Source organism: Vicugna pacos, chromosome 1, assembly GCF_048564905.1.
Source record: "Vicugna pacos chromosome 1, VicPac4, whole genome shotgun sequence".
NCBI classification, from domain to species: Eukaryota; Metazoa; Chordata; class Mammalia; order Artiodactyla; family Camelidae; genus Vicugna; species Vicugna pacos.
In genome coordinates this window covers 61664514-61685675 of record NC_132987.1, presented here as the reverse complement: position 1 = coordinate 61685675, position 21162 = coordinate 61664514, and the positions used below count along the sequence as shown (strand labels likewise).

Here is a 21162-nt window from a genome sequence, read left to right as displayed (position 1 = left end):
AAAATTAAGAAAAACAAAACAGGAATCTTACTGCTTCTACATTGAAAAATCCTGAATTTTGACCACATTAGAAGGCACGGAGGTGGCCCTGCTGGCCCGTATATATTCATGAGAACTGGCCTCAGTTTGTACTGGATTGCGAAATAGACAAAGATCGTTTCCCAGCAAACACCTGGAAAAGCTTCAGGCCACAATAACTTGACTGAGGATTCATATAGTTCACTGGAAACTGGTAGCAGATGTCCCAGCTCCTGGAATTTGTTGGATGACAGTGTTGGATTATGGACTGAATGGATGGATTCCATTCCTCTGCTTTGTCAAAGAGTCGAGAACACAATTTGCTGAGGCTAGTACAGAAAACCCAGCCCTCCTGCTTCCCTCAACATTTCTCAGGAATTAATAAGCAGTTGGTATTATATTTCTCTGCTGAGAAGTTTGGAAAGGATTAGACCCCTGACCAATCTCCTAGTGAACCCTTTCACCCCTTTCTGTTGCTGGGGCAAGAGAATATAACAATTAAAAGTGCGGGTTTGGAATCACACATTAGGGCTTAAATTCTCAGTTCATCACTTTAGAAAAGTTGCATGATCACCTCTTCTCACCTCTGTTTTTTCACTTCTTTAATGGGAATAGTACCAATGCCTGCCTTGCCAGGTATGTAAAAATCAGAGCTAATGGAAATGTATAGATGTCTAATGTATAGATGGAAAGCATCTATACAGGACCTGGTGTTGCTGTGTTCAGTAGTCAGGAGCTGTTATTACAATTAATTCTAGGCTGAACCCTGCACCTTTCCCACTATGTCCCTTAAGGAATGAAGTAGAAGCAGATGCTAAGCAGGTGTCACTAGTGGACTGACTGTTCAGAGAAGCTCTTCACCATAATCAGAGCAGATCTGTTTAGTTTCTCCAATAAATTTCAGTGAGATAAGTGACTTGACGACAGTCACACAAAGAGCAAACCTCTGTATCCTCTTACCACCAAAACTACACATCTCTCTGCATCTGATTGCCTACTCTCTGCCTTCTCCCCTGTTCCTGTGGACTCCAAACCCTTGATCCTTTCAGAAGCCAGTATCCTCAAAGCAGAATATAACATGGCTTCTGCCTACCTCTTCAAATTCATTTTGAATCACTTTCCTCCCCAATGTCCTCACTCTAGCCACACTGATCTTTCTGTCCCTTGAAAACATGAAATCTGTCCCTGCCCCAGGATCTTTGCACTGGCTGTTCTTCCTAGAATGCTATTCCCCATGATCCTTGAATGACTTTTTCCTTTTTATCATTCACATCTCACCTGAAATGTCAGTACTCCAAGAGGCCTTTCCTGACCACAAGACTAAAGTAGCCTACCCAATCACTCCCTGTCACATCACCCTATTCTCTCGTATATGTTTGGCTGTCTGTGTGTCTGACTCTTTTCTGGATGGTACATCCCACAAGAGCGAGGACCTTCTCTTTCTTCTTCACCAGTACATCTGCAGGACCTAGAACAGTGCCTGAACATGGCAGTACTTGATGTATGCAGTCAAAAGAGTGAATGAATGGATAAATATTCATAGTAACAGAGCTAGGACCAGAACCCAGATCTCCTGCTTTCCAGGCCTGTGTTCCCTCCCCCATGCCGTGTCAAGTTGTAGTTTTCACCAGTTTGGTTGCTTTCTTGATGTTCACCAGATGATTGGCATCATTTAGCTCTCACGTGGTTCCTGCTCCAAGTGATAAAGGAAGTGGCCACAAGGGAGTAGGAAGGAGAGGAAAGAGAGCATCTGAATAAATCGTGAAGTACATGGCTGTCCCCACAAATAATGAGAATTAACATTCGATCATCCAATAACATTTAGTAAACCCTTGTTATGTGCCAAGCATTATGCAATTTATCGGGAACAAAAAGATGAACCTACCCCAAAGGATCTGACAGTCTCCAGAAGGAGACAGTGATGCTTAACATGGTGTGATGGGCCTGACAACAAAGTAACATGTGCTGTGAAGACACAAAGCAGAGAGTGTTGGAGGCTGCATAAAATGGGCAGGAATTCAGGAAAACAACCAAAGAGTGGAAATTTTGCACTGAGTCCTAAAGAGTGAATAAGTGTCATGGAAAACACATGAAAAGTACAGTTGTGTTTCCCCTTCATTTTAACTGACAAAAGAAAGATGACTTTAGAAGGGCACACAGGATGACTCCGGTAGTTGAAAGAACCGGTTATTAATAAATAGAGAAATTTCCATCAGGGAAACCTTTTTAAGATGGAATAGTTCTCTATTTCTTGCTACTAAAAGTCCATCAAAAAAATTTCATCTTCCCTGAGGGTCTTATAGTGAAACCACTAAGGCAATTACCCATATGATGAACGATCACCCAACTAAAGAACAACTTCCCTATGAAACCACAGGCCATCTCCTTGAAGATATGTGCTGTCAGGTAAAAGCAAGGTTTTACAGCAGGTGAAAGAATGAGGTAGCACTATGTGAATTGGTATAGAGAGATACCTTATTACATGAAAACAAGTTTCAGAACACTGGATATTATTGCTATTGCTGTTATTATGTTAGGCTCTGTAGAGGAATGCCTAGAAGAATAAATACAAACGTAACAATCTCTGAGGTGTGGGATTATGAGAACCTTACACTTTCTGAGGCCCACATTTTGGTACCATTTTAATTGTTTATAATAATTTTGAATTAAAAAATAAAGGCTTGTTTAGAACACAGTTCTGATTTGTTTTATGATGCTTAAAAACTTGTGCTTGGCCCTATTCCAGAAACATGTGAAGGGAGATTTTTTCCTGTATCATTTGCCAACATTTACAGGAAAAAATAAACTAAGACCCAGAAAGATTATGTGTGTTTATTATTATTATTATTATTTGTTCAATCTCATGTTCTCTGTGACTCCTAGACTAATATCTTCAGCTCCACAGTTCTTGATTTAATGCTAAGGATTCAAAGATAAGATACATCACTCTTCAACTTACACAATTGGAAACTTTAGCTACATTGCTTAGTGGAAAACTGTGTAGCTATTTAGAGGGAAATATTCTTTTCATGAGGTTGATGAGAGGCTAATTGTGTATTTCTTCAGTGACAAGCAATTCTTGGGGACAAATGTGATGCAGGTAAATAAGGCTTAGAAACTTACAGACTAGTACTTTCCCCGGAAAACACTTCAAATAGAAGCCTCTAGAATATTACCTCTAGCTCCTTTTGCAAATCTTAGAGTACTCAGTAAATTCTTTCAATAGGTAGGTCCCTTCCATTCAGCTTACAAGCAGTCACTAAGCACCTGTGATGTGCTCTAGCCGGGATGGGTACCGCAGCCAGCCAGTGAGACAAGTTCTCCACACCTGTGGGGCTTAGCGCCCAGTGAGGAAGACACGAGAAACAAGAGAAAACGTAAATAAAGGATTCATTCAGGTAAAGCTACAGTAAGGATATGAGGAAGCAGGTAAAACGACATGACAAGAGTCCTGTTTTTGAAAGGCCAGGAAGGCCTTTTAAAGGAAGTGACATTAGATCAGGGACCTGGAGGGAGGGAGGGAGATAGGGAGCCATGCCAGGTTCTCAGGGGGAAGTGTGACAAGACTACAGCAAGGTCAGTGTCCTGACCAGGAAGAAGGATTCCTTCTTTTCCTAAAAAAGTAAAGCACACCCCAAAGAAAGAGCTCTCAAAGTTTGACACATTAAAGTTTCACTCTTGCTGTTGTTTTAATGTTTAGAAGGCCTAGTGCTGTAAATTTCTATTGCTTACAAATTTGAGAATGAATTTTATTTAGGAATATAAGTCTACTGCAAAAATACTGTCTTATCTATATGCCAGGAAAAATACCTCCTGCCTATCACAAAGGCATAGAATCCAATTCCTTAGAGTCATTCCAAAGCTGTTCATTTCACCGAAAGAGACAAGATCCAATCTAAAGTACCTCTGGGCTTAAATCTGCGTGCACACGCGCGTGCACACACACACGCACACTCACCCTACTCTAGCCCCAAACAGAAAAGGCTGCCTGGAATACGTAGCTGGGAGGGTCATCAAAGGCACGGACAGAGGAGCTGCAGAGGACCTCTTTGGCATTCTTAGCTTTTACCCCAACTATTAGAGAACTGGTGTCTCCCCTATGCACTCATCTCTGATGGGGACAGAAATGACAAGTCTGTCTTTCTCAATGGGGAGACTGAGGCTCAGAGTAGTGGGTGTTTTGCCCAGAATCGCACAGAAAGCCAATTCCTAATTTTAATTCCCAACCTTCACTCTGTTACCTGAGTCACATTCCTGGCCAGGGACCACATGGGTGGAATTCATCCTCCATATTCAGGAAATGGGATTGTTGATTTTTTATTTACACAAAAATGGAAAATAAGTAGCAGATGTTTGAAAACATGTTGCAACTCATCTTACTGGAACTTGAAAGTGCATTCGGACTGAGAAAATTAAATTAGAAAATCCACATAGCAAAAAAGATGTTTTGAATGAAATACACGTTTCTTTCTCTCTCTCTCTCTCTCACACACACACACAGAAACAGTATCTCCTTGTTTCTTCTTCAGGGAGCAGCTGGGAAGGAAACTGGGGGAGGGAGATGAACAGAACATCCCATCTTTGTGTTTCATACAGAGCTAAGCTTTTAGGCCAGCCTTCCTGAATGTAGGGGGTGTGGCATGCATAAAAATTAAACATCAGTGACCTGAGGAAGCTTATAAAATAGCTTGGGAAAAGCCAGTCACCAAGACAAGGCATCTCAAATCGGATGTGGAAATAGCTCTCATCTTGATAAAAAAGGTATGTACTGTAGTTTTAATTTTCATTTATGATAAATAACACTTAAAATAGAGACAGTCTTGACTTTTCATTGCCCCTTCTCAGCTAAAAATAATAACTAACATGACTGAGGACCTTTGGCCAGTCGCTTTGGAGACGTGGACTCGTTTTTCCACAAAAAATTTTACAAGGTAGATATTGTTAGTGTCATTTTTCCAATGAGGAAACCAAAGTTCAGACATTCTAAGCAACAGGCCTAAGGTAAGACCACCAACAAATGCCACAGCTGGGGTGCCAACTCAGTGCTGGCACACCCCAAAGTCTTCTGCTCGCACTGTGCACCCCACTCTATACTATCTGAGACAATGAGGAATTTTTTCACACACCAAGCCTGTGCTAGATGTATCCTCCAGGGGTTGTTATCCCGTGTGCATCACAGTAAAATTGACCAAAAAGTGCACTGAAAGGCATTATGTGAAGAGAAAATGCATTTATCAATGTGACAAAAAAGTTTTCTTCAGGAGATATGTTTTCTTGTTAGATTCAATGGCAAAATGGGTTTTCAAGACCCATTTGCTTGTGGAAATGTGTTTTATTTTATCATGTGAGATCGAAAAAGCCAGTCCTTCATGTTCTGCAGCGTCTTGCGAACAGCTGCACTAGCACGCAGGCGTGCGGAGTACAGGGCCTTAGGAGGCCTGGCAGGAGCTCTCCCAGGGAAGCAAACCTGCCAAGTGAACCTCAAGGAGCACAAAGAGGACTTCAGTGCAGGACCCTGCCAGACTGGGTGTTTGGAGATTCAGCGCAAGGCACATGTCAGTGCTGAGGCCAGGACTTCTCCCCAGAAAACCTCAGCGAGTATGAGCAGTGATTCACCAAGTCAGTTCTGGCTTAGGGTGGATGCAAAGAAACTTTAGTAGAATTATTTTTTACTTATTTAATATTCAGTTTAAATAATATTTAAATTACATTTTTTTTAAATACTTAAACTCTCCTGGTGAGGACAATCTTCCCATTTGTATTAGAAGATGCAAAATTAAGTCCTGCATACCCAAGTTCATAGATACATGTTAATAATGTGATTTACCCTTAGAAGGTGCTCAGTCAAGCGTTAGGTGAATTAGAATGCAAGGGGCACTGAGGAAAAAAAATTACGGATGCCATCAACCCTTTCTCTCAAAAACAGTTTGAATCCTAGAGCTAAAACTAGTATAATAAAGAGGCATCTTTGGAAGAGATGCAAGCAAGGGGAATTTGTCTTGCTCTGAAGTCCTCCTACAGAACTAAAGAACATGGTTCATCCCACAATAGAACGTTTTGTAACAAGATATTTGTCAGAGTAAGAGGTGGAACTGACTTCTGGTGTAACTGTCTTGTGGTGAAACGAGACATCAGGTATAGAGGTAGGTGTTTATTGAAGGCCACCGAAGGTGGTGCACAGAAGAAAGCATGGCTCAGGGGTGCTGCAAAATGGAGAGTGGAGATGAGCCTCAAGTCCCAGCTCTCTGTCCCGTCTGGGCCTCAGCTTCCCCATCTGTGTGCCTGTGGAAAAGGGTTGGATATGTTACCTCTAAAGTCCTATCCAGTTCGGGGGGCCCTGTAGACTGTGCATAATGTGTGGCCATCCTTTAAGGCTAGAACTCCTGGCCAAGGAACTGAACTTGGAGCCTAAGGGGGCCAAGAGTAGAACTTCAGTGGTTCTAAGAACTTCTTAGAAATGGTTGCAAATTTTGGCTGGATTTCTGCAAATTCACCATCCCCTCAAAGATGAAAAGACAGGTGGCGTTGACCTGGTGGTAGGGGCTGATGAAAAATGGAGCCTCAAAGGCTAAGAAAGGTGGCCCCACAGTAAGCTTGCTTGGTGGGGAGTACTCAGTGGCCACGCCTCATCCCCTCCCTTCCCCACCTCGGATCAGCTTTGACTCATTATGTAACTGTTCTTTTGAAAAACAGGCATCAAAACCTCCAGAAAAAGGGCTATTGATTATTGAAGGTTATTTGGAGGCTTAGAGATTCATAAGAAACTGGTTATAATTACTCCTGTTATGACACATCCTTTTAAATGCTCAGATCTGAGAACATCTTGCTTGCATTGATTCAGCCCTCTTCATGGCAGGGAGAAAGGTAAAGAGCTAGAAATAGCTACAGGCAAGGAGTCACAAGAAGAGAACAGAGTGAGAGCAAGTCAGTGAAAGAAGCAGGGAGTAGCCGGGGCTCCGACCCTGCCCACTGCCCCTCCTCGAAGCAGCGTCCACACCCAAGGGCACACTGAGCTCAAATGCTTGCTGCAGTTACAAATCAGCCTTCTCTGGTCCTTCTCCGGTGAGACGTACATCATCTATGAAAAATACCCCCAACAGAATGTTAAAAAAAAAAAGAAGAAGAAGAAAGAAAGAGATGGAGAGGGGAGAGGAGGGAGGAAGGAAGGAAGGAAAGAAACACAATCCTTTGTTTCTGCTTTTCATAATAGCAATAACTAGCATTTGTTGAGCATTTTCCCTGTGTCAGACACTGCTCAGAATGCTCTCTTTGCTTTATTTCTTTAATCCTCATGAAACTTCATGAGGTTGGTATGATTATTATTCCCAATTCATAGACAAGGAAATTAAGCATCAGTTGGACACAGTTATACTTAGCACGTGCAGAGCTAGACTTCAAACCTGGTCAGGGCGACCCTGGCGTCCCCAGCACCCTGCTCCCTGTTAAGCTTTCCAGGCCTGCTCTCGGGTTGAAAAACAGCCCAGCAAGATGGGGGTAGGGTGGAGAGGTGGAGTCAGGGAGGCATGTCTCTGATGAACCTCCCAGGACACTAACCTTATGCATGATTTGTTTTCAGTTTGTTTTTTCTCTCATGGTTCACTTGATGGCTTTAATCTCCCTCTTGGCCTGGGCCCCAACACACACACATTGTTTCTGTTCATTCAGCAAGTATGGACTGCGCCTGGCACCGCGAGGTTCTGTGGGTGAGTCCAGGGAGAATCAGACACAATGCCCATCCCTGAAAACTGCATAATGAGGTGTGTGGGGCAGGGGAGCTTGCAAAATAAATCCAACAAACTCGAATAGCAGGCAGAGTGTGCTCAACGGAGGTAGAAAAGGTTCTAGAGAGGCTCACAGGGATGGAGGGCCTCACAGTGACACGGGTGATTCAGGGGGCCCTGTAGGATGAGAGGTTCAACTGGCTGAGTGGGAGGCCACCCACAGAGGGACCCGCCAGCCCAGAAGTCTTCCTCCCGGGACTCTGTGCCCTCGGGAGGCTCAGAACGCCTCCAGCTGCTCTGTTCTCCCCACTGCAGGTTCCACCCACAGCCACCCAGCCTCAGGATGGTGCCGGCGCTGCTGCTGCTTTCGGCCCTGGCTGGCCTCTTCGGAGCGGCTGAGGGACAAGCCTTCCATCTCGGAAAATGCCCGACTCCTCCAGTGCAGGAGAATTTTGACGTGAATAAGGTGCGGTCAGAGGCTCAACTGCCGCTTGTTTGGCTGTCTCCTGTTTGAATGCGCATCCCACCAGGTTCAGTTCTATTATTCTGCTTTGATGGCCACAGCAAGCCTCGGGGTAGCTACTTATCTTACTGGGGGCTCCCTTAGAGCAGACTCTGAGACAAGCAATGGGGAACACAGAGGTTTTAGAAGATGATCCCAGGAAGCATGAGGAGGCATGTGGGGAAACTAAGACAAAGAAGGCAGGAGAGCAGTAAAGGGTGAGCAGGTTACTCTGAACAACGGGGGTCAGTCCTGCTGGGGATGCTCGGAGGAAATGCATAGCATGCGCCTCAGATTGTCTCGTGGACGGATGGATGCAAGTGGGCCGTGGGAGATCCCGTGGCACTGGCCCAGCTTCTGGCAGAGAAGGACACATGGGGGCTGCAGGTGGGAAGCTGGCAGTGTGTATGGGAATTGTCCCCAGTGATGGACATGAGCCCAGAGGTGGGCCTCTGGGCAGACTTGGGGCACGAATTACAGCAGCTGCTGCAGGGAAGAAGCCAAATGTCAGGGAGCTTGCAAACTATTCAGGTCACACGGCCAATAAATGCAGAGTAGGATTCAAAACTAGGCTTCCCAGAAAAAATTTAAAAACGAAACAAACCTAGGCTTCCCAGAAGTGCAGGACACCCACAGGTTACTCAAACAGGGCTTAGGAAAGGACAGAACTCCCCCAAGGAACCTCCTTGTTACCCACACTAAAAGGGTATCAACATAATCGGCGCCTCCATATATGGCTTTCTTCCTTAGATCAGGCCCAACCTTACTGTGCACATGGATGGCTGGGGATGGGATGGGGCGGTGAACAGCAGAAAGAAGCAGCTATTGGATGACATGACTCAGAGGCTCCCATGGCTTCTAACTCATGCCTAGAATCTCCCCATTAAGACATCTTCTCTTTCGCAGAAAGTTTGGATCTGTTTTAAGAAGTGACTTGTTATAAGTAACATTGAAGTTGTTATCAGTTACTCACACCTCAGTGTGAATGAGTGTTGGGACCCCTTAGGGGATGGATTAGGTAGAGAGAAGAGAGCTCAGAACCTGAGAGGGGTGTGGAAGGAGCACCACCAACAGAGAGCTGACACGGGATATGGTACCCTCAAGTCTACGTTGACTTACTCCATTAATTATAAAGGGCTGATCCCTTTATCCGGGTAACCCTGGTGGTCTACAGGAGGCTTTCTAGAAAAGCTCCAGGGAATTTGGGTTACATTTCAGCTTGGGGGTAAAAATCCCAAGACACTTTGGAAATTATAATGACCCGTCTTTACAAAAGTCGTTTGAGGAGTAAAGCAGAATGTTTAAATTGTTTATTTAAGATGTAATTCATATACTATGTAATTCACCTGTTTAAAGTGGTTTTCACTTTCAGAAATTTTTAGTATATTCATAGTGTTCTGAAGCTCACCAATATCAATTTTAGAGTATTTTCTAAACATCATTTTGGAAAGAAACCCCATACCCATTAACAGCCAATCTTCATTTTCCTCCAGCTTTCCCCGCCCCAGGCAACCAACTTTCTGTCTCTATAAATTTGCCTATTTTGGACAATTCATAGAAATGGAATCCAACAGTATGTGGTCTTTTGTGATTAATTCCTTTTACTCAGCATAATGTTTTCCCAGTTCATTCATGTTGTGGTATGTATCAATACTTCATTCCTCTTCATTGCCAAATAATATTCTACTCTGTGGATTATGTCACATTTTACTTATCTGTTCATCATTTGGGTTATTTCCACTTTTTGACTATTAGGAATAATGCTACTATAAGCATTCATGTATGGGTTTCTGTGTGTCTGTTTTCACGGGGTTTTTTGTAGACATGTATTTTCAGGTTTCCTGGGTATATACCTAGGAGTAGAATTGCTAGGTCATATTGTAACTCCACGTTTAACCTTTTGAGAAACTGCCAGACTGTTCCAAAACAGCTGCACCATTTTACATTCCCACTGGCAGTGTATTATTCCAATTTATCTATGTCTTTGCCCATACTTGTTATTATCCTCTTTTTATTATAGCCATTTTTAATGGGTATCTCATTGTGGCTTTGATTTGTATTTCCCTAATGGTAATTATCTTGGGCATCTTTTCCTATGTTTATTGTCCATTTGTTTATCTTCTTTGAAGAAATGTCTTTTCAAATGCTTTGCCCATTTTTAATTGGGTTATTTATCTTTTAATTGTTGAGATAAGAGTTCTTTATATATTCTAGATAAAAGTCCCTTATCAGATACATGATTTGCAAATATTTTTTTACATTCTAAAGATTGCCTTTTCACTTTATTGATGTGTCCTTTGAAGCACAAAACTTTTTAATATTAATGAAGTCCAATTTATCAACCTTTTTCTTTTGTTGTTTATGCTTTTGGTGTCATATCTAAAAAACCATTGCCTAATCTAAGGTTGCAAAGATTTACTCCTATATTTTCTTCCAACTGATTTGTAGTTGTAGTTCTCACATTTAAGTCTTTGATTTATTTTAAGTTAACTTTTGTATTAATGTGATACAGTAGGCAAATGTCTTTCTTTGGCATGTGGATATCCAGTTGTTCAGGACTATTTGTTGGGAAGACTGTTCTTTCCCCATTGAACGGTCTTGACATCGTTACTGAAAATCAGATGACCAGAGGTGTAAGTTTATTTTGGGATTCTCAATTCTCTTCTATTGACCTATATGTCTATCCTTACATCAGCACTATACAGTCTTAATTATTGTAGCTTTGTAGTAAGTTTTTAAAATCAGAACATATGAGTTCTTCAACTTCGTTCTTTTGGCTACTCTGGGTCCTTTGTACTTCCATATAAAGTTTAGGATCAGTTTTTCTATTTCTGTGAAGAAGCTAATTGGAAATTTGACAGAGATTGTATTGAATCTGTAGGTCAATTTGGAGAGTTTTGCCTTCTTAATTTTGTCTTCCAATCCATGGACATAGGATATCTTTCCATTTACTTAGGTCTTCTTTAATTTATTTCAACAATCTTTTATAGTTTTCAGAGTATGTTTTATGCTTCTTTGGTTAAATTTATTCATAAAAATTTGATTCCTTTGATGCTATTGTAAATGGAACTTTCTTAAATTAGTTTGCAGATTGGTCATTGTAAGTATAGAAATACATTTGATTTCTGTATATTAATCTTGTATCCTTTAACCTTGCTAAATTCATTTGTTAGCTGTAATAGCTCTGTGTGTGTGAGTGTGTGTGTGTATTCCTTAGGATTTTCTATATACAAAATTATGGTATCTATAAATAAAGATAGGTTTACTTCTTCCTTTCCATAATTATTTTTTTAAACATTGCATTCTCCTTATACAAATAGAGAAACTGAGATTCCAAAAGATGAAAAGAGCTTCACAAAAATAATATGAGATCATAAGGGAACATGACATGAAAAGCAATCTTCCACCTCTGAGTTTCCTCCTTTCTGGAAAATCATGCTTCCTTGGTTTTAACTGTGGAGAACTAATGTCACCTTAACAATAATAGAACTATTTAAAATACACTGTATAAAATGGAGTTTCTGAAGACGCCTATGTAACCAACTGACCTTTAATCCTAGTCTTTGGTGCTTTAAATGAATGCTAAGTCCAGTGATTTTCATTGAAAGGTGTGCTTTAACAAATGAGTGGAGAATTTATGTCATGAACATGGGCATATAGTTCAGCAGACAGCCATGTGACTGAAGCAATACTGCCACCTGTTTGCAGGATGCTGTCATTTCAAAGTCTGACATTTTGAAGGCGACTGAATCTCCTTGATTTTGTTTTGTTGAGTAATACATTTTTAAATTCCTAAAATAATTGTAATTAATATTTTGACTAGGTAAATATATTCACATGGTTCAAAATTCTAAAGATGCACAAAAAGAAAAAAACATATAATGAAAACTTTCCCTCCTACCTCTATATCCCAGCCTCAGTTTCTCTCCCCAGTAGCAACCAGTACAAACAGCTTATGGTGTATCTTTTGGGACATAATATGTCCATAATTTGTATGGAAACAAATATATGTGTAACTGTGATAGTCAAAATGATGTCCATGCCCTACTCCCCAGAATCTGCAAATATGTTACTTTACATGGAAAAAGGGATCTTGAAGATGTAATTAAAGTTGTGGACCTTGAGATGGCAAGAGTAGCCTGGATTATCCAGGTGGGTCCAACCTAATCATTAGTAGCAGAGAACCTTTCTCTGCTGAGGTCAGAGAGGTGTGGTGATGGAACAAGGGTCAGAGAGATGCAGTGTGAGAAGGATTTGATCTCTTCTGCTGGCTCTGAAGATGGAGGAAGGAATTCACAAACCAAGGAATGCAAATGGCCTCTAGAACCTGGAAAGGGCAAGATGGCAGATTCTCCTGTAGAGCCTCTGGAAGGGAACTTAGGTAGCCCTGCCAACACTTTGATTTTAGCCCAGTGAGACCTGCTTCAGACTTCCCGTGCACGAAACTGTGAGACCATAAATTTGCGGTGTTTTAAGCTCGTGGTAATTTGTTATAGCAGCAATAGAAAACTGATGTAATAACCTTTCCCCCCATTTTTATATAAACAGTAACTTAATATACACACTATATTGCACCTGGCTCTTTTTCCATTAAATTTATCTTGGAGATAATTGCATATCGCTCTTTTAAATCAGGGTGTGTAACATTCCATTGTATGGATGTGCCATCATTTATTTACCCAGTCCCTACTCATGCTCACTCAGGCTGTTTCCTGCCTTTTATTATTGCAAATAGTACTTCAGTGAATAACCTTATACATATATCACTTCTTATCCTCAGGAGTACACCTTCCCAGGTCAGAGTATATACAGTTTTAATTTTGCTAGATATTGCCAAGTTGCCCTCATGAAGGTTATAAACTGGAGCCATCTCTATGCAAAGCAATGTATGGAAGCATGAGCCTGCCCATCTCTCCTCACCCTCACCCACACAGACGCATACTTCCTTCAAAGTTGACTCTGGAGGGGAGGGTATAGCTCAGTGGTACAGCACATGCTTAGCATGCACGAGGTCCTGAGTTCAATCCCCAGTACTTCCATTAAAACAAGAAAAGTTGATTCTGTGCACTAAAGTTATGAACAGAGAGCAAGCTCCCAGGGAAAGAATAATACAGGTCTTCTAAATCCTGATCATCTGCCAAAAGCTTTTGTGACCAACTCCTTGTGTGGGGTCATATGAGGAGAATTCAACCAACCCTGGTGTCCCAGATCCCCACATGACCATATCTGACTTTGCACATAATTCAAAGATGCCTTGTAGAATCATAAAACATTTGAGATGGCCCCTTACATCATCTTAAACCAATCCCTTCCTTTTACAGAGTTTAGAATTTCACATAGATTTTGACTGAAAGGGACACTGAGAGCGTATCTAAATGAAGAGCGATTTAGGAATAGAGTGTGGCATTCAACTGATGCCCACATATCCGATTCACTTATTCCCATTTGAATCAATTGTCTTCTTCAGTTGCTGCTGGGAACAAAGCAGCCCATTTTGCCTGGTTTCCCCAGGAAAGGGCTCTGCCCTGAAAGACAATGGGGAAGAGTTTGCAGGTCCCCAGAGAGCCACAGGGTTTGCTCTGCTTGTTGTTGTCTCTGCAGTATCTTGGAAGATGGTATGAGATTGAGAAGATCCCAGTGAGCTTTGAGAAGGGAAGTTGCATCCAAGCCAACTACTCGCTAATGGAAAACGGAAAAGTCAAAGTGGTAAACAAGGAGTTGAGGTGAGTGGCTGTGGTTTCAAAGGCAATGCTCATCCTAGAGGCAGCCCTGCAGAGTGCTGTCCTGGGATGACTGGCGTCCTTGCCATCCAGTTCAGGGAGGACGCAGACCTTGCTAGTTCTGGATTACTTGCTCACAATAGGTCCTGAGATGGAAGATTTTGGCAGGCAGGATGGTAGGGACTAGAAGTCGCTCATTCATTTCCATGATGACTTGCTAGGCACCTTATTGTGTATCAGGCCCTGGGAGAGGTACTAGGGGCTCAACGGTAACACAGACTGCAAGGTTCCTGCTCTTGTTGCAAAATAGATCCTCCAGCAGGACAGGACTGCAGGGACCATCTTGTCTGACCTCCAAACCAAGAGGGAAGCCCTTTATCATTTGCTGAGAGAGAGCATCCAGCTCAGGTTGAATCCTTCCAGAAACTGGGGACTCATCACCTTCCGTGACAGCGTATCCCATCTCTAGACAGCTTTAACTGTTAGAAAACTCCTTTTCTTGTTAAACAAGAGTCAAATTCATACATAGTCACACTCCAGGCTAAATGAACAGGAGGGCCTGCAGGAATATACTTTTCTATTACTGAGGGCTTCTAACAGATTGATATTTGATCCAAAAATTCATACTTTAGAAAGCAAATATAACCTTAAAAAGAACCCTAGGAAGAACTCCTACCCATCCGCCATCAACAAAGAGCAACAATAAACAACAGTGACCAGTATTAATTATTTCCTGTGTGCCAGGCACTGTTCTATATATGTGCACACATATACATATGTATAATATGGATGCATTTATGTATGTATATGTAAATGGACATGTATATGTTCATTTAATTCCCATAGCAACCCCGAGGTAGGTGCTATTATTAAGCCCATTTTTATGGATGAAGTATAGTAATTTGGCGAAGGGTCACACAGCTTATAAGTGACAAAGCTGAGATTCAAAACCAGGGAGAATTGAAATGAGGCAGAGACCAGAAGATAAATGAAAGAGGCTGGGAATGAAAGATTGTCCTTCCTGTTTCCTCCAGAGTCTGAGAATTATTTTCAACTCCAAGAAAACAACTACAATCCATCCTGGAAGTTACTCAGGCTCAGAGAGGCTTGCCGTGGCCACCCTATTACCCACTAAGCCTCCTGTGAGCCAAAACAGAAGGCTGACTCCCTGACCCTGCAGAAACCAAAGAAACAGAGTAAGAATCTTGAGGAACTCTAAAGAAAAACCCTGCTCATTTCAGAGCCCAGGAAGGGCTGCAGGAATTGAGATGCAGATCCCCAGAAGCTCTCGCAGGGATTCTGAAGGCCCCAAAGTGACAATGACTTCATTCTAAATAGTTTGTCCCATTCTAACCAAGAGTCAGACACTGATACAGATCTCAAAACCCAGGCGATTCCCCTAGCTCTCCTGAGTTGGCCAGGAGTCCTCCTCAACTATATCCTGAGTATTAGGTCACTCTGCCTCTAGGCTCACTCCTACTTGAGAGCAAAGGCACGTGGACAGAGGTTTGTTATTTCGGGAAAAACAGTATAGTTTCTCCTCCCAGGAGTACTGCAGAGCACGTGGAGGGCACAGCAGGGAGTCTGGGCAAAATACTCTTAGCCAGTGTCGGAATGTGAGGGCCGAAGCGGCCGGCACAGGGCTGGGACTGAAGGGCTCAAGCTTTGGGGTTAGGCTGCCTGGTTTCAAATCTTGGTTCTACCACTTCCTAATGATGCAATCTTAGGTTAGTTATGATAATTTTCTAAGCCTCAGTCTCCTCCTCTGTAAAATGGCAATAATCGTAATACCTCCCTCCATAAGGCTGTGTGAGCATTAAATGAGGTAGCACATGTAAAGGACTTAGAACAGTGTTTGGCATGTAGTAATCAAGCAATATTACCTATTATTGTTAATCTGCTGCCACCCTTGACAACACAAGTGCATTTTTCCTATGAACAAATTGTGAGTTTATGATCAGAGACTGGTGTTTTGAAAACTGTTCTGGAGCAAAACATAAATGATGGTGCAAAGGGGGAAAGTCTGTTGGGAAGAGACTGATATGTTGCTAAGCAACTGTATGTAGATAGAAACGGACCATCTCCTGTCTTACAGATTGAGTTCCAGGTGAGAGAGCAGGGCACGCTCTCCAGCCTTGCTCAGTGATAAACAGATTATGCAATCCAGCAGCATCAGAGAGTATTTCCCACGTCCCCCTTTACCTGCTGCTTATTGTCTGGTTTCTAGGACATCCACCACCACTACTATAGCTTCCTGACTTTCTAGCACATGCTAAAGCTCTCATTTTAGTTTGTGTACCCCTCTAAGAACTGGTGAACTGGCAGCTCCTCTGTTGGCCTACTAGAAAGAGCACCCTGATTCCTGAGCACCCCACTTCGTGGCCTCAATCCCCAATCCCTAGGCCTTTCCCCTCCCCCCAGATCCATGAAGTCAGTGAAAGTTATCCAGAAATGGGGCCAGCTCCCTTCAAAAGAGTAAAAGTATTTCATCTATCCAATCAAAGACCATCACTTTTAAGACGCACTACCCTTTTATGCACCACCGAGAAAGAAATGATACTGCCATTTGTAAGTGTAAGATGGCATTAATTGTAAGATGCACATTTCTTCACATGTAAAGTCCCTGAGATCTGGATGCCCCAGACAATTCCTGAAGGGAGGTAAATGTTTCCTCATTGCCTGCTTTGGCCCGGTCCACACCCAGTCAGAAGCTTGCTAAACTGGATGGGGTCTCAGAGCTCAGGCATGGACCCCTTGATGGGACAGATGATGCCACGTGCTATCAGTGAAGCCCAAAGAGAAGGGAACTTTACAGATCTCCACACTCCATGTTTGGCATTATTTCCTATAATCAAGTCAGTCTTTAGTTTTTTCCTCTGGCCTCTTCTCATTTTTAAAGATGTGAATCTTCTTTCTGTGTTGAATTGTTTTGTTTGCTTATTTTCCCCTTCTCTTTTCTTCCCTCTTGGTTTGGAGTCTGGGAGCAAGAAATAGCCTTGCAGGTCACTACAGACACTCCAAAAAACAGTATTGAAGGGCCAGGGCCTCACATATTACCCAACCCTGGGGCAGTACAATTGTTATTTCTTATCACCCCAAGCTGTCCTCCTTGGCTTGGTCTCAGAGACAGTGAGAAAGCAAAGGGGAGGGAATGGACTTAGGACCCAGCCTCCCCTCAAAACCCCCCTAACCAGAAATCACAACGTTGGCCACCGCGATTGTTAACGTCACAAATCTAGCCTTTCATTCATTTTTGGTTTTTAATGAGTTCAGTTTTTCTGGTGTTTGTTTTTAACTCATTGTAGATCTGATGGAACTGTGAATCAAATTGAAGGTGAAGCCACCCAGGAAAACATCACGGAGCCTGCCAAGCTGGGAGTTAAGTTTTTCTGGTGTAAGTATACACTTCTCTCAGGAGGTGTCAGGGACAGGAGGTATGCCAACTGCAGGCGAGAGCCCTGGGTCCGAGATCTTCTGTCACATCTGAGTGTCACCTGTAATGATTCAATGCATAATTATTTGCTGAGCACCTACTACCAGCCATGCGCTGGGCTAGGCACTGGAGACGCAAAGGTGAGTAAGACAGAGCTGGCCCTTGTCCCTGGGAAGCTTCCATGTCAGTGTGGATACTGACAAGCACCCAAGTGATTTACTATAAAACTACACAGTAGGTGTTTAAAAAGAGGAAGCACCAATTGGAGCACATTGGGCATGAGCAGTAGGAGACCCAAGCCAGTCTTGTTTCCCACAGAAAACGAATAACTGAGAAATTAGTAGTTATTAGCAGAACAACTAACATGTGCGAAAGCTTGGAAGCTGGTGATGATAAAAGCGAAGGTAATTGGGGGAGGTTAAAGCTCAGTGGTAGAGCGCGTGCTTAGTGTGTATGAGGTCCTGGGTTCAATCCCCAGTACCACCATTAAAAAATAAAGTAGATAAACCTAATTGCCTTCCCACCACCACCAACAAAAAAGTGAAGGTAAGTTTGAGTCCTGGCTCTGCCACTTTCTAGCTACATTGTTGGGGTTTCATTTGGGTCCATCTTTCTCTCAACTTACACAAGCTGGGCAATGCATTTTCCTTGGTGTTCAGAGGTGATGTTATTGAATAATATCTTCTGAATGAAAATAATCTTTGAGACTGAAAAACAAAGCAGGCAACTCCAGAAAGTGCAATTATGAAGTTTATCGTGGGTAACTTACATACTAGCAGAACCAGGTGGACGACCATCAGAGACATTCAAAACGGGTACAGGGGGACTTAAAGGGGCCAAAGCTAAAACAGAATCTAACTACCAGGGAGAAGCACGTCCACACCTACAGGAACGGAGGGGTTTTCCTCCCCTCCCCCTCCCCAGGGGTCTCATGACCATTAACCATCTGTGTCAGCAAAGACATTCTTCTAGATTTCAAATCAGATGAAGACAAGAGTGAAAGTTGATAAGAGGCTTATCTGGCTTGGGCACATTCCTTGTGAGGAGGCTGAAGTTCAGTGACACACAAAGGGGAGGGGGTAGGACTGCGGGCCTAAGATGGAGCTGATGTGGGTCAGCCACACACTTGGCTTGGGCCTTGGCTGAGGAGGTCAAGTTCACGGAGGAAACTTCTGGAGTCAGGTAGAGAAGGTAAATCCTCCATCTCTCTTCTTAAGGACCATTCTAATGTTGAGCTTTCAACACTATGCAGATGTCAATCAGTGAATCTTTATAGGCCCTTTGGGAGGAAGAGTTTGTAACCTGTTACCACCTGATATACCTTATTCTTAAGAATGCAGGGATTTTTGAAGGTCACGCAAGAAGAAAAACAAACAAACCAACAGTAGCTCCTACCTCCTCCCTAAGGCGGGTTCTAGAGGAAGATGAGTGGTACAGACTCAGAAAGCCTAGGGTCCTGGACCTCACACTCCTGACTGCTTAGCTAAGTGGTGGCTCCATGTGCACTGGTGCTAAGTGCAGCCTGTCCGTCCAGGGGGTCTAGCCAAACGCCCCAGGTACTGTTGGTTTCAAGGTGCCAACCTGCGGTCAGGGAGGGGATCCAGAATGATGGCTCTGAACTCCAGCTCCTCATTAGAATCACTGAGGAATTTTCAAAAGTACCAGCAATCTCCAGTTCAGAATCTGGGAATCGGTGGGTGTGGGGAGTTGGACCTAGTATTTTCCAAAGTTCCTGTATGATTCCTACACGAAACCAGAATTAAGAACCACTGATATAGAACTCAGACCGCAGAGCCTGGCTTCCAGGGTCCTGGAGATGAAGGTGTCTTTTGCCCTGGTCCCTCCTAATACTGCCCTCCTCTGCTTCTCAGTGATGCCGTCAGCTCCATACTGGGTCCTGGCCACCGACTATGAGAACTACGCCCTCGTGTACTCCTGTACCACAATCATCTGGCTTTTTCACATGGATCATGTTTGGATCTTGGGAAGAAACCCTTACCTCCCTCCAGAAACAGTGACCTATCTAAAAGATATCCTGACCTCTAATAACATTGACATTGAGAAAATGACTATCACAGATCAGATGAATTGCCCCGAGTCCCTGTAACCAGGCTCTAAAGGGAGGCTGCATTCACTCCATGTTCCTTCTTTTGCTTTGCTTTTCGCCTACACCACCCCTCATAAAGACAACCCAACCCATCATGGCAAACCATCGCAAATACCAGAAGGGAAATGTGACAACAAAAGCTAGTGAAGAGGAACTCAAGGCATGTGGGCCCAAACACTTAGCCATGCACCACCTTGTTACCTTGCAAGCCTGATAATAAACTTGTTGCTGACCTGCTATACTCACAGTAGATTCCAAAGCGGACTAATTATTCTGGGTTTGTAATTATAAGCTTATGTTTGGAAATCCTTAAGCAGTTATGTTGAAAAAAACTAAGCACTGAACAGTTTGAGTTTAAAGGTAACAATCCTTTTCCTGGAAATGGAAAGCTGATGGCAAAGGTGTATTCTGGGTGACCTGAATCCAGGCGCCCCGACCCTGCAGAAGGCAGTCCTTAGGGAGGAATTATTTGGAGTTTTGGAGTCTCTGACAGGCCATTTCCTGGAAGCATTTACTTTCTCTTCAGGAGGACATCAGAGTCAGGCTAAAGAATGGGACCATTTTGGGGTCTGGCAAGGAAGAAAAGAATCTATGAGGGAGAAGTTACAGGAATTTTTTTTAAGAAAATAATTTTTGATGGTCTTTCATTCAACTGATATTAACTGGGACCCAGTTGCCTCCCAGGCCTTGGAAATACAGAATCCCTGTCCTCCCACAGAAGCTCACAGACTCGTGAGGGAGACTCACAAGTAAAGATGTAGTTATAATCCAAGCTGAGGGGTGCAAAGGTAGAGTCGTGTGGAGGGAGCTGTGGGAGCTCCAAGAAGGCCTTAGCCCCTGCAAGGCCCAGATACCCACAAGGTTGTACAGTCATGCCGCTGGGTGTTCCAGCATCAGGAGGTGAGGAACCACCTGGAGGTTTTTTGTTTTTTGTTTTTAATACATCGTGACTATTAAAATCAGAAAAACCCTACAATGGCACTTAGTTCATATAACATTTATCACCCACTAACGTTTTGGGAAATGAACAGAAAATTAAGGCATTTGATTAGATGTGGGCATTTTCAGCATGAATATAAAATATTAATTTCCCTTGAGCATTTGAGACTCTTCAATGCTTTATATTGAAGGTTACAAAAATTCCAAGAACCTTAATATGTATAATTTTCATTTTACTAAATAAATATGACCTCAAAATATAGTTTGCAATTCGAAATTCCTAAAGGCTGGACAAAAAGGCGGTGAGGAGGAGGTAGGAATTGGAGGAGGCCCTCTCCTCCCAGCTCAGCCGCTGTCCCCTCCACCAGAGGGCACTTGGCTCCTCTTCTAAATACAGTTCTTCCCAAGAGTATTAAGCTGCCTATCTATCTCGTGTCTCATGGCACGAAATAAGTTATTACTGTGTTTCTCTTAACAGCTATTTATGGCATCTCAAATAATGAATGTGACTATATCTGACACCTTTTACAGTGCCTTGCCCAATACATAGTCTCAGATTTCTTGCGGGATGAATTACTGGATGGGTGGATAGATGCATGGACTTGAGGTTTTTGGTAAAGGAAAAGGAAACTATGAAACAGGTGTCAGAGGTGATTGAATCTGAGAAAAATTGAGGGGAATCCAGAGGGCAGCATGAGGGCACCAAGTGTCTAGGTGAAATA

The 21162-nt window shown here is 42.9% G+C and overlaps 2 protein-coding genes and 1 long non-coding RNA gene across 3 annotated transcripts in view; 1 reads left to right on the top strand and 2 right to left on the bottom strand.

The window, feature by feature from the left end:
* Positions 1 to 21162, bottom strand: part of LOC140696973 (uncharacterized) — a 277558-nt gene that overhangs the window by 73441 nt on the left and 182955 nt on the right. The window lies entirely within an intron of this gene.
* Positions 4579 to 19748, top strand: APOD (apolipoprotein D). Its single transcript, XM_072963065.1, has 5 exons — positions 4579 to 4779; positions 8055 to 8205; positions 13843 to 13964; positions 17267 to 17355; positions 19266 to 19748. The coding sequence occupies exons 2-5, from the start codon at positions 8083 to 8085 to the stop codon at positions 19499 to 19501; spliced, it is 570 nt and encodes a 189-aa protein (XP_072819166.1). The 5' UTR covers positions 4579 to 4779; positions 8055 to 8082; the 3' UTR covers positions 19502 to 19748.
* LOC140696930 (uncharacterized) overlaps positions 17208 to 21162 on the bottom strand; it is a 19942-nt gene continuing 15987 nt past the window's right edge. Inside the window, exon 5 of the long non-coding RNA XR_012073620.1 lies at positions 17208 to 17455. This is a non-coding gene — a long non-coding RNA (uncharacterized lncRNA). The remainder of the gene's footprint in view (positions 17456 to 21162) is intronic.

Excerpts from the sequence above, each read along its gene's own strand:
- APOD (XM_072963065.1), top strand. The coding sequence starts at position 8,083 with ATGGTGCCGGCGCTGCTGCTGCTTTCGGCCCTGGCTGGCCTCTTCGGA. Across the intron at positions 8,206-13,842 it reads AGAATTTTGACGTGAATAAG|TATCTTGGAAGATGGTATGA; the intron begins GTGCGGTCAGAG and ends TTGTCTCTGCAG. Across the intron at positions 13,965-17,266 it reads GTGGTAAACAAGGAGTTGAG|ATCTGATGGAACTGTGAATC; the intron begins GTGAGTGGCTGT and ends AACTCATTGTAG.